The sequence below is a fragment of the Ischnura elegans genome, chromosome 6, assembly GCF_921293095.1.
Source record: "Ischnura elegans chromosome 6, ioIscEleg1.1, whole genome shotgun sequence".
NCBI lineage: Eukaryota > Metazoa > Arthropoda > Insecta > Odonata > Coenagrionidae > Ischnura > Ischnura elegans.
Genome location: NC_060251.1, coordinates 57,878,496 through 57,897,527, shown reverse-complemented (window position 1 = coordinate 57,897,527; position 19,032 = coordinate 57,878,496). Strand labels below are relative to the sequence as shown.

The window sequence follows — 19,032 nt, the reverse complement described above, 5'->3', positions numbered from 1 at the left end:
AATGTTGAAGATCAAATGGATCGACCGAGTTAGTAACGAGGAAGTCCTAAGAAGAGTAGGAGAGAAGAGAAGCCTCATGAAAACCTTAACAAGAAGACGGAACAACCTTATGGGCCACATCTTGAGACAAGATGGCCTGATGAAGACGATCGTCGAAGGACAAGTGGAAGGCAAGAACGGAAAAGGAAGACCTCGAACAAAATATATGGAACAAGTAAAGAGAGATGTGAAGGAGAAGATATACGTAGGTGTGAAAAGATTAGCTGATAGGAGAATTGAGTAGAGAGCTGCGTCATACCAATCCTAGGATTGTTGACCAGTGATGATGATGATATTGAAAAAATATCGTTATAATTGTAACACTATCCAAAGCATAACTTACGACCACTAGTATAATCTTAAGAATATATGCAATAATTGGAAAGTTCCTGGATTGGGAAAATCATCCGTGAGCAATATTTAATGCTAAGTTGGACTTACAACCTACAGTTAGTGAAATAAATAGTTAAATAAAAAAGTGAAAGAGTGTTCAAGCAAGCACCAAATCACAGATACAAATAATTTATGATGCAATATTTTTTTAATTCACAAACACAAGTGGAAGTTGGATATTTTAACGAATATGCATTATCGAATATCTTGCATTTCTGATGCTCGAGGTACTCTGAAATTTGGAAAAATTTTACACTTTTTTCTGAGGGTATAAAATTACTTGCACCTATTTTATTAGGCACCTTAATGATTTCCCCCTTTTCTATTTTTTACTCTAGTGAAAGTTAAAATGGTTTGGTTTGTAGATTAATATGGAGCTCATGCTCATCCAAAATTTTTATTTAAAACAAAAAAGTCAAAGAGAATGGCTTCCCACCATGTACATCTCAATTCTTTGTTTCTATACTACGATGTGAATAATACCTGATGTTCAATTTACTTGTTCTGCTCATCATTGTTTCCTCAAGACTTCTTATTTATGTTCTTTCTTCTTGTCTTATTTTTGTATTACACTCCCCCTCGATATCCTCTCTTTCCCTACCCCGCCCACCCTTGCCGGATAATCATACATCGCCATGTTCGAAAATCAATATCGCGATTCATTCAAAATATCGTGCTACGTGTTTACCGATATTTCGATGTATCGCTCAGGTCCATTCGACCAGATTCCCTCCTCGATATCCTCTCTTCCTTAAACCCGCAAAACCTTGCCGGACAACCATATATCGCCACTGCTCAAAAATCAATATCGCCGGTCGATTCATTAAAATATCGTACTTTTTGATATTTCGATACATCGATCAAGCCTATCCTTCTGCATTCCCTCCTCGATATCCTCTCTTCCCAAACTCCCACCACCCTTGCCGAACTAAATATCGCCACTGCTCAAAAATCAATATCGCCTCTCGACTCATTAAAATATCGTGTTTTTCGATATTTCGATACATCGATCAAGCCTGTCCGACCTCATACCCTTCTCAATATCCTCTCTTCCCCAACCTCGTCCATCCGTTGCCCTTTCTCTCTCTCTCTCTCCGCCACCCGTCTTTTCTTTATTTTTAAGGGCTTCCTTCATTGTTTCCTCGCCGACTAATCATTTCTTGTATCACGCAGGGTTTCGTGATTCCGGTGAACATCCGCGTGACAGACGCCAACGACAACGCTCCGATCTTCGTGAACGCCCCCTACGTGCTCAACATTTCAGAGGTGAGAAATGAACACTTTTCTCTTCGATATTCTTAGCGCAGTGTATTTTTTCTGTCTGGGAATTCCTCGAGTGTCTAGAATTTCTACAGAAGAAAATCTATAACTCGTATTTTGAGTTAGAATTGAAACAATGCTATTTCAACCATACTGAAATAAATTGACATGGAAAATAATTGATTAAAAAATAGAATGATAATAAATAAAAGGCAGTTTTCTAGAACACGAAATACAAGATAGATGATTACAATCATGATCTACTGAATTTTGAAATTTTTATGCATAATGCTATTCCATTTAGTGACATAACCAAACATAGCAAAAGTATAAAATCTAAGTAAAAAACGGTGAATGTAGGTATGCACCAAGCCGGCCTTGATACAAACAGAAACAAAAGTCAAATATTCTTAATAAAACAAGTCAAAAAATGCTACAGCAAAATAAATGAACCATAATAACCAGAACACAAATTTTTAAAAAATAAGACCAACTTACACTATTACCGAGACAGTAAATAAGCATAAAATTTTTGTTTAAAAGTTTTAACAGATCTGCAATTTTTAACTTATTCCAAATACGCACCTCGCTATAATTGAACCGTGATGAAAAGGAGCGGCTAAGTGCTACATATTGAGGGCGAGGAAATGAAACTTCTAGGTGAGATATGGAGTGTACAAACAGTTTGTATGGAGCGATCACTAAGCGGAGAGAGACTGGCAAGAATGTTAAGTTAAGATTGAATCACGCACACATTTTTTCATCTCTTTCAAAGGACAGTAGCAGCGATCGCTCCAGCGATGGCGGATAAAATTACGTTTCACACGATCGTTTTACGCAATGGCTCGAGGGATGGAAATCCCATCCCTTTCCCCATCACTCGGCACTTCCCTTTTTCTGTCGCTGAAACCATCGCTGGCTCCATCCTTCAACCAATCCGTGCGCGCATAATCTAAAAGCGATTGTAACAATAAGCTTGGCTCTTCATTGAACGACAGTTGTAAATATGGAAAATGATGGAATAAGCGATAAAAAAGGGACGGTGGGAATGACCGTGTGACACAAAATGATACGTCGAGCGAACATTTCATTAGTTGCTGAAAAGCTATCGCTAGAACTATCACTCAGAGGGACGGAAAAAAGAACGTGTGATTCAGGCTTAAACGAAGGAGAGGAAGGAAGATAATAGGATTTATAGGCAGAACAAGAGAGAATAGGGCTTACTGTGAATCAAAGTGGGAAGACCAATATCGGAGGGAAGACGGGCCAGGGTAATTTGAAAATGCTGCATAAGCACCTACCTTAACTAACAGAAAACTTAAACTATTAACCTGCCTGGGGGTATTTTGAGGGAAACAATCCATCCATTGCTTTAAAGAGACAGTAAATACCGTGGAATCAATTTGACATCGAGCGATAGGATGTGCAGTAGATGGAGAAATCGATTACAAATACCCTTCCAGGAGGAATGACTCGTTGTATTGTATTTTTCCTGGTACATCAAGGTGTGAAATTCACTCGTCTAGGGTATCCTCGTATCTTTACGATCGCGAAGAACCCGACAGAGACAATGCAGCGATTTGATCCGAAGGGCGTATCGTGACTTATGATCCCGAATCGGCACGAAAGCTCGCTCAAGGGAATCCGATCTGCTTCTTCTTAGTGCTCGCGTCAAGTGATGCCGCTTTAGCGGAAAGAATGGGGGTCTTTCACTCACTCATACCCGGCTTTGCAATTCACTGTGAGGATTCGTTGGATAAACGAGGAAGATAAGTAGCGACGAAAACATATTCTCCAATAAGCTATACTGAGCAGCTCATAAGGGGCCGTCCATTAATTACGTGAGGTGTTTTTGGCGATTTTTGGACCTCCCCTCCCCTTCTCCCCTCTTGGTGAGATTTCGTGAGATTTAGCTCGACCACATCCTCCCTCCCTCTAATCTCACGTGAGAATGTTCAAAATACGTATTTTCATTGTAAATACGTTATCTATGCTTAATTGCAATGGATTTGTTATTGATTGCTTAATTGCAATGGATTTGTTATTGATTGCTTAATTATTTTTATTTAAGATTAGTTAACACTAGTATTTAAGATTACTAAGATCGTAATTTTACACAGTTTCTTTCGGAAAAAAATTACGTGATACTTGCCAGGACACGCCCTCTCCCCCACGTGAGATTTGGCTTGAACCCATTCCCCCACTTAACGCCTCACGTAATTAATCTATGTCCCCTTAGTCAGGGGCGGTCTGGCCAGGTCGGCTGGTCGGTAATCGCCGAGGGTCCCGAGCTTAAGGCCCACCCCACAACGTTCGTGTCTATCGTGAAGGGTATATGTTCGGTTGTGTATTTTGTTCAACACAAAGTCGAGCCACGCCACCTGTTGATGACGTCACGAACTTTCGAGTTTTCGATTTGCTTTTGTTTTTTATCACTCCGCGAACGGGAGTGAATATATAATCTTTGGGAGTGAATTCGTGTTGTGAGTGAGTCGTCCTGTGAACTTCCTAAGTGCATGATCGAAGAGCAACCCTGGGAGACGGAGCCATCGGCCTGCCTGCGGCCTGACCGGTTCGGTGAGTGGTTTGCGCCAGCATGGCTCGACTTTGATCAAATAATTGTGATAGTAAGTCGTAACATACAGTCCACAATTCATATAATCACGTTCGAGAGTGATCAGTGTATGAAATGCGTAATTCAAAAACACTCATATTAATTGAACCAAAGTTTTTTTATTATAACATACTAAGTTTTCATAATTTGCATCACACTGTATGTATTTATTAGTGTGAAAATATTATTTTAAAAATAAATAAAATAAAAGTGTCAAAAGGAAAAAGAGAACCTGATGCGTTTTTAATGGGGTTTTTTGAAAATGTTATTTTAGAGGCCTTTTTAGATTTCAGCGCTGTTTCAAGGAACAAATTCACTAAATAATAGAAAGTAGAACCACTATACATTATTAAATTGTATAAGCTGTGAATTTTTCACTTTTCATAACATTTTTTTCCTACGAAATTGCTATTATTTATTAACTTTTATCTGGTTTTAAAGAGTCACAATAGCGTCAAAATCCATTTCTGGGCATGAAATTTCCTAAAATTTTACGGGAAAGACCCCCTAATCCACTGGTAAGGGGGGGGGCCATCATGAGCCTCAGCCGAGAGCCCCTAATCACTCCAGACCGCCCATGACATTAGTCATGTTAGTATTCTATCATAGTATTCCACCGGCAATAATATTAAATAATACGCCAATGTGAGAAGGCCAGTGGATACGAGAGCGGAATGGAGAGCTGCGTCAAAATAATCATAGGATTATTGACTTATGATGATGATGAAAATAAATAAAAACATATGTAAATGGCGTAAACATTTATGTATGTAAACGGCGAATATGGCGTTGCTGGTGGCCTCCACGCATAGCCAACCAACCGAATATCCCCCGAGACGAACCCTTAATAGTAAACCATCCCGCTCCCTTCGCATGACAAAAGAGACCCTTAGTGATCCCCGTCCCATTCTCACGACCCCCGAGGCAACTTCCGCTCCCACGAAGCAAACGTGCCCCACCTAATCGCCAACCCTCCCTGACCCCTCGATTCAACTCAATTATATATATTTCTTCCCCCCACACACAATTCCTCTTCCTATAATTACATCCTAATCGTTGGCATTTCTGGATCGCCCTCGGAGGCGTTATATTGAGCTCTCCCTTGAATTGTAATCGTGACCCAAGGCGGAAGGTTATAGCTATTGGATCTTGATGGAGGCTTCCGCAGAGTGGTGCAGTAGGCTCAGCTAGGTTTCCGCGTCGAATTATCGTATTTTCCTTCGTGACGACAGTTTCACCAGCGTTGCAGCAGGCGTATTTAGGTTTGAAGTATCGGATGCAAGTTTTTGCCCGCCTCATATAGGCCTTAGTTTTGACCATGGGCGTCCTGATAGTCGGTCTGTGGAAGAGTCTCTTCCAGGCGTTGATGAGCGAATAGCTGTCCTCCCGGTTGGTAGCAATTGTTTTTCGATAACCTCTCGTAAGAGTCGGGGATGGTAATGCTTCTCTCTAGCGATGAGTCTAGCATTTTCGAAGTCCAAATTTTGTTTTAGTCTCTTCCATACGTTCTTGACGATGGCGGATAAGAGAAACTGTATATTCTTGGTATCTCTTCTGCATTTCATGGGTCTTGATGTTTGGCCAATATATGAGTTCTACGCAAGAGCACTTGGCATCTTCACAGGCAAGCGGTCCTGGGCCCAGTGGCGGATACAAATGCCCCCCCCCCCCTTTGCGGTATTGCAAAACATTTCAGAACCACAATGTTATAACTTTTTTATATCATAAGATGGGAGTCTTGTATACGTGTGTAATAAATTTAACTAAATTTTTCTTAAACTCTGCACGTGACTCGATTATTTTTTATTAGGATAAAAGTAAAGGTAACTCCAGATATCTTTTGCGCCCCCCCCCTCGAGTTTTTTCTGTATCCGCTACTGCCTGGGCCTTAAATAAACCAAGGCCTATATGAGACGGGCAAAAACTTGCATCCGACAAATTGCCGAACTACGGTGTACCAATTGTTAACCATAAACTCTACCATAAGAATATGGAATGAAATACCGGACGACAGTGTTAACTGTAACACTGTAAATCAATTCAAAATGAAAATTTTTGCTTATTTACTTGAAAAATATAATTGTAATTAAAATACTGTAATATTATACATCATTATTACTGTAAAATTGTATTTTCACTTTCGATTTGTTGTTCACTGCTGAGACTTTTTTGTGAAATGTGATATGTTCCTTGGGACAAGGTCCTAGAACAATAAATTTATTATTATTATTATTATTACATAGGAGGTCGGCTCTCATCGTGACAGAGACATCGCGTGCCACTATTATTCATATTAGAGGCTATCTAAATAGCCAAAACATCCATTTTCAATGGGGAGGGGAGCCATATCGCTCCCAAATGCCTGAAAGAGACTATTCCACAAACCGACCAATCAGGGCGCACCTGGCCGGCGAAACTGCCGTCACGAAGATAAATCAATGCATAGGAAACTCCGGAAACAAATCTGCGCCTAAGGGTGATTGGATTTTAAATCAGATTACCCAGGCTTTTTTTACCTTCGGGCAAACCCTTCCAGGACGTGGCGAAGTAAAAAAACTGAAGGAAGTGCGAGAAATCGTGACGAAAGTGTTGCCATTATCCAGATCGGATATCAGAGAAGAGGCGACCCGAACCGTAACAAAAAATTTATTGACGCAGCCGGAATGGATAGAAAAAGTATAGCCACGGACAGTGATGAGGATTACGTGGGAAACTGCTGCAGCGGTTCGAAATGATCGGTTTGAAAGGCGGAAATCATCCAGAAGTGAATCGATGGGTCTACCAAGCTTGCTGAGGTAGCATTTATATGAATATGCATTGAAATAGCACGTTATAAGTTGGAGGGAGTCAAGGAGTTCGCCTAACTAGGATTCAGGCATAATAATGATAATAGGATACCCACTGAGATCAACCAAATAATAATAGAAGGTTTCACGGCATATCTTGCAAGTGCAACATTCCTCAAACCATCTCTATCAAGTAATACAAATCAGAAGATCTATAAAGCTCTTATGTGCAGTTGTTACTCTTATTAGAATAATTTTAATTCATGGAGCTCAGACGTGGACGTTATCAAGGCAGTATGAGGAAACCTTTATAAAATTTGACAAAAAGATCATATGGAATATCTACGGCCCAATTGGAGACGAAGAGAGATTGATAATTAGAACTAACATGGAGATAAATTAAATACTAGAAAGGAATAATATGGTTAGGTTTTCCAAATCACTTCGGCTGGCATGGTTGGGTCATGTACAAATGATGGAAAAAAATAGAATGCCCAAGCTAATTTTGTATAGCAAGATGGAATGGGTTAGATGTAGATATAGACAACGGAAGAGATGTCTACAGGATGTGAAGGATGATTGATGGCATGAAGACCCATACCGGGCTGTGGGGCTGAGATGATGATGGATGAGAAAACACATACTTATAAAAAATCCTTTTCCTAACATTTCTTAAAAAAATCGGTATTAATGCAAACAAGCTGGATAAGTAAGGAAATTACATCAAATACTAGAACGTGAACTAATTGAAAAAAAATGAAGACAATCGTCGAGGTACGAGTAGATGGCAAGAAAGGAAAAGAATGACCTCGGATTAAATGGGATGGGACAAGGCAAAGAAGGGCGTGAATGGGAAAATCGCGTAGATGCCAAAAAATTAGATCGATTGTCGACGATTTCACTTTGTAGAGATTCATGTCAATAATATAAAAACAGCCGTAGTAATTATCCACGCAGATTTATTCGCTCGACCATTTTCAACGCTTATATAATTCGTCTTTAAATGTCTCATCGAAGCTAACAATTCTACGCCTAGTGGGTCGCTAATGCGTCACTTCGTGGGTGTGCCCGAAACAGTGGTAAAATATTGAAATACAGGAAAGTTGCGAGGAAAATACCGAGAGAAAGAAAATTGACATTTATAATAACTTATGAATGACCATGCAAGAAGAGCAATGTGTGTTCAAAGATATTGTATCGAAGACAGCACTTGATAATAACATGAAAACCAATGGCGGTTCCAGGATTATTTTCTGGGGAGGGCACAAGGGCCTGACAGGTCTCATCGTATTAGAGATAATAATCAAAACACAGCAACTACTGTAGAAAATATGATCTTTATTTTGATATTAAAGTTCTTAATATTAAATTAAATGATTGAGGATTCGTAATACTCAAAATAAAACGAACATAATGATAACAAAACAATCTTAAGATTTTTGACCAGTCATCATGAATTGTTAAAAATAGCATTTGATTTTTCAGCCTCAAGGAGTTATTCATCTACCTATATTTCTTTAAATTAATTTGTTTTCCACTGGCTCAATTTGTTAATCGAATGCAGCGAGTTCTACGTACATGTGTCAAAAAATATTATTGAGGGCACTTCCTGAATGTGCTCCTTGTTTCTAGATTTAACCTCGTTTGGTAGCTCAATTTACTCAAATAACGGTTCAATATGGCCTGGTATCGTAACTTACCGTTACAGATTGCTGGATCAATTATCCAGGATAATAAAATTTCCATCCGATAATGAGAGCCACTTTGATTACTTCCAGACTTCAATTAATTACTAATTCCCTAACTTATCTGGTTTCGCTTGATTGTATTGGATGAAGCTAACTTGCACAGCAGGACGCAGACTGATTGGATCTCAAAGCCTTCGCAAGAATCACACTAGGCAGGAAGGGCATCGATACAATACTCGACTGCAACTCCCAAATTCTAACCGGTAACATCAAATAATTCCCAAGGCACTTCTCTGGCCGGCACAAAAACTATGTGGAATATAGAAGAAGTTGAAAGTATCGCAACGCAATTTAAAGTCATTTCCAAGTTTTTGTTTTCGAATTTTTTTACTTCAACTACTTCCATCAGTTGCACAAAATTATAGTCACAATAAGATATGAAGAAGCAATAAATAAACTGCCTTTTAAAATAGCTAGCTAAAAGTAGCAATCTCGATTCGCGAGTTGCCTAGGCGTTTATCCGCCCTATTGCTGAAAAACATCGAGAGTTTCCCCAAATATGAGACTAAGTCAGCCTTGCATAACATTAAAAAATAATTACCGTTGATAAACACTTTATTAAAAATATATCATGCAACATATTGCAATAAAGTGATCCAGCTGAAATTTTATTTGAGAGAGATTGAAAAAAGTCTATAAGTCACCATTTTAGCTAATATAATTTAATATCATTAAGATTTTTCATAATTCTACGCCTAGGTAGTCGCTCTCGAGTCACGTATTAGGTGTGCCCGAAACGGTCGTACAACGTTGAAATAAATTAAAGTTTCGAGGAAAATAGCGATGATTAGATAGAGAATTGACATCTGTAATACCATATGAATGACCATACAGGAAGAAGCGCAACGCAAGATATTGCATATATATGGAACAGGGAGAGAATCTGAGTAGCCGACTATGTTTTCTGGAGCTATGACTATTTTTCCTTAGACATCCTCTGCTGATGATAGTGGTGGTATTTGATGGATCGAAACAATACCGTTGAGATCAAGGAGGGTTTTCTTCGTAACTGTTTACCTATGCTTAATTTTCAAACGACCTCTCTTCATTCTCAGTCAGAACAATTTTGGCTCCGTTTCGGGCTCTCCGCTCCCAAGAAAACTGTCAGTCACTCAAACGAGAGAACGGGATTGACCCAAATATAATGACCAAGATGATTCGCGCCCCACCTCCATATAGCAGAACTCTCGGCTCATGGATATCGATTCTCACAAACGGAACATAAATAACCAGGTTAATTCAAAATGTAAATCCCGAAACAAATAAAAGTTACAGTTTCCCATAAATACGACTGACAAGTGACAACTCTTTTCAGCCCGTCAATTGTTTGCAGTATCAATCTTCTACGGTCGCTTTTGGTTTTGAATACGAAACTCTGATATCAATTTGTGTCATTACTACAAAGTGTGCCAATTACGGTTAAATATTTTCACTTGTATGATTGCAGATGAGAGTTCTTCAGCGTCTAATCATAGAAAAATATTGTGTATATTATACAGATGCAGTGGTCTTTTTATGCTTTTAATAAATAGTATTTTTTTATTATTAGACATTGATGATCTCTCTTTTGCTGTTATCCAATCCCTTATTAGATCAGGTATTTTTACTATAAATTATGTATGGTATTTTTAGAGTACAGTATTTGAAAAAAATGTGAAAAAATTCAAGCTACATTTAACTCATGGAAATCGGTACAGCTGCTTATCTATTACACGAAAGGAACACACATTCGCGGGAGCTGAAAAATTACACTTGTTCGTCGTCTAACTACGAAATCAAATGCGATTGAATTGCTTATCAACCTGCAATCCCTTCCCAACACCGGCTAATTCCATACACACTCCTTTCTCAGTTACCCTCTCGGGGACTTCTCTCCCCCACCGCTTCCTTGCCTCGCTTCTTACTCCCGCCTCTCCATTTCTAATGACGTGCGGCCTTTCTTTCAAACCAGCCTTTTCATTTCTTCTCCACCCCCTTGTCCTTTCCGTTTCTGTGGTTCTTTCCCTAGTGTCGTTCTCCTACAGTTATGACTAGGAGTGGCGCAGCGACGGGTGGTTTTGGGGGATAAACCCCCACCCACAGCTCAGGGGAATTTTTAAGTTTAATCTATTTTACTTAATTGGATTAATATTACTTATAGAATAACGTAAGGATTGATAAAATATCCCTCATAAGTTCGTAAAACTCACCATTTTGACCCATTTATCTTAATTTCTTTCTGGCAGAGGCCCCCCTCACCTCCCGCTTACCCTGGCAGGATTTTCAATATTAGTTGCGCCGATACCCCCCCCTATTCTTAATTCCTGGTTGCGCCTCTGATGACTAGAGTCTTCTTTCTACCCCCGTGTTTTTCCATATCTCTTTGACGGCGGGGTAGAGTCCTTGCCTGCTTAGCAAGAGATCGTGGGTTCAATTCCCGCCTAGTTAGCTTTCTCCTACCCAGAAAATGGTTGTTCGTGCACATGTAATTATCAAATTTCCTGAAAACCCTGATGTAAAGGGCTAATGTGTGCTGTTTTAGAAGGCGAAGAAAATAAGAAAAAAATAAAATCTCCTCAGTTGTCTGTTTTCTGTCTCTCCACTGCACGTCTGTTTCCTACTCCCTTCTTCAAACTTGTCAAATCTTCCCCCACCTCTTCCTCAAATGTATAAATATGCTGTTCTCCTACACTGTGATGTCTTTGCTACACCAGATGATGATTCTGTGAGCCGAAACGCATTGTACGCATTGAATAATTGTGGAAAAGTGAAACAACCTTTTATTTAAATGCGTCGAACTCCCACTGTATCACGCCTGAATCGGTTGAACTTACAAGAAGAGATCGTTCAATAAATTTAATGGAATGAAAACTTTTTTTCCCGCACAGGTGACGGTAGTCGGTACGCGTGTTTTGCAAGGAGTGAGGGCGCTGGATGCTGACCAGCCTGGACCATTTTCGACCGTTCATTACTCGGTGCTACATGGACCCAACTCGGTAAGTACGAAACGAGCGACGGATAGCGCAATTTGAACAATAAGTGAATACAAACTGCCGTTTATTTTGAGGGTGAGATGGCATTAGCATCACATTGCACTAGCCTCTTGAAGTAGTCTTTCAATCCTTTTAATACAGTGACGGATCCAGAGAGGACCTTGGTGGGGGGCTATTTTCTTTCTTTTAATGCCTTTTCTACATTTTGTTTAATACTTTGGATTTTTTAGGACATTAAAATAATTAAATTTGGACGAAAACGTACGATTTTAATTGTGTGAAACATTCTCTAAACGGGTAGGATTGCGCAACCGTATTGTTGATACTCGCTCAAAGCTCTCGTTTAATTGTAAGTAATATCGAATTAAGTGTTCCAGAAAAGTATAATTGCACATTTTTATCCAAAATTAACTATTGAATGTCCTTAAAAATCTAGCGTATTACATTAAATGTCGAAAAGGCTGGATACCCAAGAAATGCATTTTTCATGGTAACTACATAGTGCATCCTTAAAAATCTTTGCGTTGCCATGGTGCAGTAACTAAGGAGTTGTTAACCCATGTTTATGAACAAAAAATGCTTAAAATTAATGCTTAAAATGCCCTTCCACCTCCTGAAGTATTGTAGATTCCTCCTGAAACTCTTTGTATACTGAAGAGCCCGGATAACCCAAAAGTTCACTGATAACTCCGTGCGCATTATATAAAGTTACCATGAGGTAAAATTGCTAAAAATGTGCGTAAATTTTTCTTTTGAAAACTTAATTCTTTGGAAAATTAGTAATGATACAACCCTGTATAGTGCTGCTACAAGCCTCAAAATTCACAAAATGTTCGTCACATCCCGGTCCCCCACTGCTTCTGGGAGGTCCCCAGCCCCCTCACATGTCCCCCTATTATCCCTATCCTGGATCCGCCACTTTTAATATAATATTTTTCTATTACTAGACTCTGATGAACTCACTTCCGCAGTCATTCAATTCCGTATTTGATCAAAAATTAATAGAACGCCTCTCTATCTTTCCTTCTCTAAACCGGTCATATTTTGCCCCTTTGGTGTCGTAGTACTCGTTAAAAACACATTGGCGATAACTTGTACATTTTCCGGGTATATAGAGTAAATACTAGTCCTAAAATTTTCCTGCATCTCAAATACTGAGTACCTAATCATAAAAGAAGGAGCGGTTTCCGTGATTCATAGAAAGAAAGTGGGGATAGGGCGGAAGAGATTTTTCAGAGAATGCCCGATCTCTGCTTTAGTGCCTTGAGGCGGGCACTTCAAGTTCGGCACTCCGTCCGTCAGATGCCATGGTACCCTTGGCACCTTTCGTTAGGAGTTGGCTGATGTCGACTCAGGGTGCAAATTTTAAAATTTTATGATCATGTAAAAAACTATTTGAGACGACAAATTCGAATAATAAAAAACCTAAACTGTAAGTAATTCAGTTTTCATTACAATTATTTTCAAACCGTAACATTCGTTTATGATAATCCTGTATATAATTGAATGACATTAGAGAAAATACTAAAGTAAGATTTTAACATTTGATATGCAAGCAAAAGCGAAAATGGTCTATGTACTTGCATAACTTCAACATTTCAAAATGGTAATCCCCGGAATTGAAAACATGGGAAACATGCTCGGAACAAAATATTGAAAAATCATGAATTTACAAAATATTTCTTTAACAAATGAAGTTTTTTTCGATTTTGAAAAGTGTTAAAATTAGTTTAAAACTCTCTACTTAGTACCCTGTTTTTCAAAAGTTTTCTTTCCTGGTTTTGGACCCCCCCCCCCGGAACGAAAATTCCTGAATACGCAACTGATGGTAATATAAGTTTTAAATAGGTAATGCGTCACCAAAAAAAAAGACCGGTCGAGAGGAAGTAATGGGTTCTCATCAGAGCCATTAGAAATTAAAAGAGTATTTTTCAGAGCATTGAACTTATGCTCACAGAATACGTGCCTTCCCTTCTTTACACGCTGCTCAGGTAGTTTTCACGGATCTTGGGCGCAGAAAATTGCCCCTTAAGGTAAGAACAGACAAAACGTATCCTTATTCTGAACGCTTTTTACTCCACTTCCGCTTAAAATAGAATATGTTTTTTTTTCAATTTAGAACGCTTTTACGTGAGTTTTCATAGTTATTGGCTGATCTCAAGAAAGACTCCTAAATATATGAAGTAGTGTGAATTTCGGCCTTGGATATCGTGGCTATCTCAAATTGTGCTACAAAATCCACAGAGAGAAAAATCATTCGGCTTGACTTTTTCGCAATCTAAAATCCATTTGTGGGATCAATATCTACCCTTTTCTATTTTCATGAATTTTAATTACTATTCAAAATATTTCTATATATGTCACAATTTTACCGCATCATTTGCATGTATGACTTGTAATGAGGTCCAATAACCTGATATTAATGGCACTGTGATAAATTGAAGAAGAAATTAATTTATTACCGTCTTATCAGGTAAAAAACCATATTTATTCCCTCTAGTAATAATTACAATTAATTTGAGGCCTTTGCGACGATTCTTTCTTTAACGCAAATTATCCTGCTGAGTAATAAGAACATATACCAATATTAATGAGCACTATGAATAACAGTTATTGCTATTTGAATGTACAAGCTAATTACCAAGCACAAATCAAAAGGTGTTTTTGTTAGCACAATACAACTGCAATTTTCGGATTTTTTAAATTGGTTTTTAACTAAACTGTTCTCTATAAGTAATGAAGTGGTAGATAATGCATGGTGACCACCTCTTGTACTTGAAACAACAACACAGAACATTGTACATTGCACAATTACTACAGGTTTAGTACGAGAGACTAATTTGAGCTTTCTCTTTCCGTAAACAGGATTTCTTCGTGTTTGTGAACGCGCTGGAAGGAACCTTGGTGCTAAGGCGACCTCTGGACTACGAGGCTCTTAACAATTTTACATTGACCCTTCGAGCCCAGGTGAGTTCAACAAATTACCTTCTAGTTTTACTACTGATCACACTCAAATTGCATTACGGTTGCGAAACCTGTTCAAGTGAAATAATTTTGAAGCGAATTGCTACCTTTTCTGAATAATTCAAAAGTGTGGTCGTTTAAACATGCATGGAACTCAGTGGAAGATAGTGTAGTGGCATGAACACTGCGAATATATGAAGTGCGCAAACTGAATTTCGAGATACGCCATTGGAAAGGAAAGTCTGGTTGGAAAACAATGGATATACGTCTCTCGGGTTTGCGCGCTGGTCAGAAAAATTTAATTTATTTTTTCCAGCCGCACACAAATCCGAGAGAAGTATATCCGTTGTATTCGCCGGGAAAGTGTTGAATCATAAATTTTTGGAAAGCATTTTTGTAATGGATATCCAAGGAATTCCTTCCCTCCCAATTCCTCGCCAAAACATAAAAAGGCTTTAATTTTGGCATTTAATAATAATAAATTGACTTTAATGGGCGAGATTGGGAATAAAAAGTCTAACCCCTGGTAATACATAAAAAATTAGCACTTTCATACATGGTCATGTTACTCTTGGAATTGCATGCAGTAAAGTATGGTAAAAGAGACGTAAAAGACGCTTTCAAGAATCAACAAAAAATTGTAAGTGAACAAAGTTACCATTTACCAGGTGTAAAAAGATGTGAAAAAACGTGAGAAATACCTAAGGATAATGTCTTTCGTCCTTCTTGGAAAATATAACCCACTGCAGGAAAACGCCAACAAAAGAAGGGGGCGTGAAAAACCTGCGAAAACCTACTGAGAAAGAACTAATGTAAACATGGATGTATACAAACACAAGGAATTAGAAAATGCCACCCATGCGTATAATAATATAGTAAGAGCTAGCAAAGAGCGAATAATAAGCGCTCGTAAAAGCTTGGAAAGTCCGCGGTGAAGATTTCTCGGGTCTCACTCCGGATAAGGTCCTCGATGAGAAGTTTGGATTCATTGTATTCCTGAATCTGTGAGAATGATGGGCGAGTTGTATATCGAAACGTCGGAAGGAGATATGGAGGACCTTATAGGTGATATCCGAGAAATATTCACTGCCATTGTTTACCGGGGAAAAAATCAGATATTAAATCACCTTGGAAAATTCTCAATATCCTCCACCTTAGCGGCACGGATTAGCCCTATCCCAACAGCAAGGAATTAGATCATCTCCCCCGAGAGTTCGTGACGCGTAGCCACACAAGCGAATCTTTTGCCCTGTAACGGTACGCGAAGGAACCTCGTCCAAAACGAGTGTGGTGCTTGAAGCATGGCCGCGTGCTCAACACCCATGTAAATCACTTTATATATTTACGGTTATCCCTCTCTTAGACTACGGTTATTCCTCGAGACGAATGGTGGGGGTTCTCGTATTAGGAGTGTACTTGATCACTGGAAGATCAAAGTCGTGCATCAATTTGTTAATACTTTCGCGGTCCATCCAGCGACGGTCATCTCCATAAATCCGCGTCACTTTTTAAAAATGTGTGCCAAAAAGTTTTGTCTCTGCTGTAGGAGACTCCCTTGGATCGATGACAATTGTTAATTGCACGTCAATTTTTTTATATCGTCAATGGGGTGAACAGGCACGTAGCCAGGGAGGGGACTTAGGATGTTTCATCCCCTCCCCCCGAATTTTTTCCCTTGTGGCGACTGCCCACAATACATCCCCTTAAGGCCGTTTTGCACGGGGAACGTATAGTTAAAAGCATACCGGGACTAGCCACGGTGATAACTTATACGGGAGTCACCCGCAATGCGCAATCGTGCGAAAGATCCACAGAGGCGGATGATTTTTTTCTCTGTGGATCTTTCGCACGGGGAACGTAATTGCACAATCTGTTGTGTGTACGAAGGCGCAGTCAAAATTTCGTTGCATAAAGCGGTGAATTGCGAGAATGCGTGCAAGAATGCATGCGAGAATGCTCGGCCGTGAGTTTGCAAAATATCCCGTTCTAATTTTCTTCGCACATTCGCGCAAATGCACGCCATAATGAGAAATTAATGCAGCTCTAGCCTGCGCAATTACGTGCCCCGCATAAAACGACTTTAAGAAGATACCTAAACCAAGGACACTTATCCTCTCACTATCACTCAACTTCTAAAACCTGTTGACTGATATAGGGGTCTCATATTAGAAATTCGCTTAAAATAGGATAATATTAACCAAGCCCGTAAGAGCCGTCAAGTTTAAAGTTTTTTTTTTCAAAATATCGAATTCAGAAATCGGAAACAAACAAAAATTATAATAACTACGACCGTTTCGGTAGGAGCCAACAATGACTAAAAACTTCAGTAATATACAGGCGAAACCTAGGGCTAATTTAATGAAATTTATGGTTTCGTGTGAAATAACAAAATTACTACGAGCATAGGCAACCCACATTACACTAAGGTAAGTTTACAGGCACGTGCCTGGGGGTGGAGGTGGGAGAGGGGTCGCCCCACTCTAACCCTCAACCCCTCTCATAGCTCCACCCCCTTCACTATGTCAAACGTTGACGTCCAATAAACAATTGTCGTTACCCTGACGTGGTCTCAATCAGTGGAGACGAAACTTTTAATACGTGAATATTTTTGATCCGTGACGCGGGTATGCCCAAAATAAAATCGCTGGATGAATTTATACGTTTTTTTAAAAATCATCTCTGACAAAGAATGTGAGGCTTGACGTAAAAATATACGGTAATATAATCTGGAGCAGTTCAATTACTCGGCCATTACATTGGAGGAAAACAAAAGCAGTAGTTAGGTTAAAGGTAAGAGAATTAATAATGTATTGGTTAGTAGATTGGTTAAGAAAATACCATTTAAGTGTATGATCTATATAGTAGCACTTTACGGTGCAGAAGCATGGCGTACAAGGAAAAAGGACGAGAAAAGACTGGATGATATGGGTTTGGAGCAGTGGCATAGCTAGGAATTTCGTTCGGAGGGGGTCCAAAACCAGGGGGGAAAATAAAAATATAGGGTACTAATTTTAACACTTTTGATAATCGAAAAAACTTTTTAAAAACTATTTTGTAAATTCATGATTTTTCAATGCTTTTATTTTTTTTATGAAGGAAATAATTGCGTTTTTATATATCGGGGGGGGGGGAGGGGGGAGTGGAGCGTCCGGACCCCCTGCACCCCCCTGGCTACGCCACTGGTGTGGAGGAGAAATGAGAAGGTGAACTTGACGGAGATGAAGAGGAACAGCGAAGTGTTATTCATAAACCACATTGACAGCACATCAGGGGAAAACAGGCGCAATACTTAAGGTTATCAGGAAGAGAATCAATAATAATAATAATGAAGCATATGCCTGTAATAGCTTATATAATTAGGGTTTATGCGAAATTTATATGGTGGGCGAGGAGAAGGAACTACTAGAGGAGATACGGAGGAGACAGAGGGTTTATATGAGGCGAATACTGATGGGGGAAAGGAATGGTTTAAACCACTTTAGAGGGAACGATACTAGTCAAGTAGAGAAGGAGGTAGAAGAGAGTAAAATTTACGATTATAATAAAAAAGGATAGACCTTATTGTGAAACAAATAATAAATTTCAATGAGGGTAGTTCTTGAAGCCGTTTTACACGTGCTACGTAATTGCGCACGTTAGAACTGCGTTAATTTCTCACTATGGCGTGCAACTGCACGAACGAAATTCGAGCAAGGGCTGTTTTGCCATCTCACATCCATCCATTCCCGCATGCGTTATAGCAATTCAATGCTTTGCACGACGCAATTTTGACTGCTCCTTCGTACTCACGTCAGATCGTGAAATCACGTGCCCCGTGTAAAACGGCCTTTAGTAGTTATTTATAGGTTCCCTGCACACACCCGCTATAATTTAAAACTAATTTTAGTTCATGTTTCATCATAGCTGATGGATTTTCTTCCGGCTCTCATATTGCACTTACATAATTCGAAAGGTGGCGAATATAAATGGGGGAGTGTTGGCAAGACTCTTTCCGGAAGATACGAATGCACGGGTACCAAGACAAAATTACGAAATTCGGATATCAAATTGTGCGTAGTATATAACGTCCTCGTAAGAAACGGATTTCTTGAAGGAAGCGAAATTGGTCGAGTGAAAGCAATTAAGAATCCTCGCGGAAGTTTTTAATCAGTTCCGCCACGCGTTATACATTCACCGCGCCTTCGCGCGCGCCACGGTACGGTACCCCTGACCCGCGTGGACCACAATGGAACCCAAAACGAAGGGCATTCCGATAT

At 39.3% G+C, this 19,032-nt stretch overlaps 1 protein-coding gene across 1 annotated transcript in view; it reads left to right on the top strand.

Annotated features, from left to right (window-relative positions):
* The window catches only part of LOC124160761 (protocadherin-16-like), a 173,116-nt gene that overhangs the window by 139,200 nt on the left and 14,884 nt on the right, over positions 1-19,032 (top strand). The window contains exons 6-8 of the mRNA XM_046536778.1: positions 1,606-1,698; positions 11,708-11,815; positions 14,678-14,779. Coding sequence (XP_046392734.1) covers positions 1,606-1,698; positions 11,708-11,815; positions 14,678-14,779 — 303 coding nt within the window. The remainder of the gene's footprint in view (positions 1-1,605; positions 1,699-11,707; positions 11,816-14,677; positions 14,780-19,032) is intronic.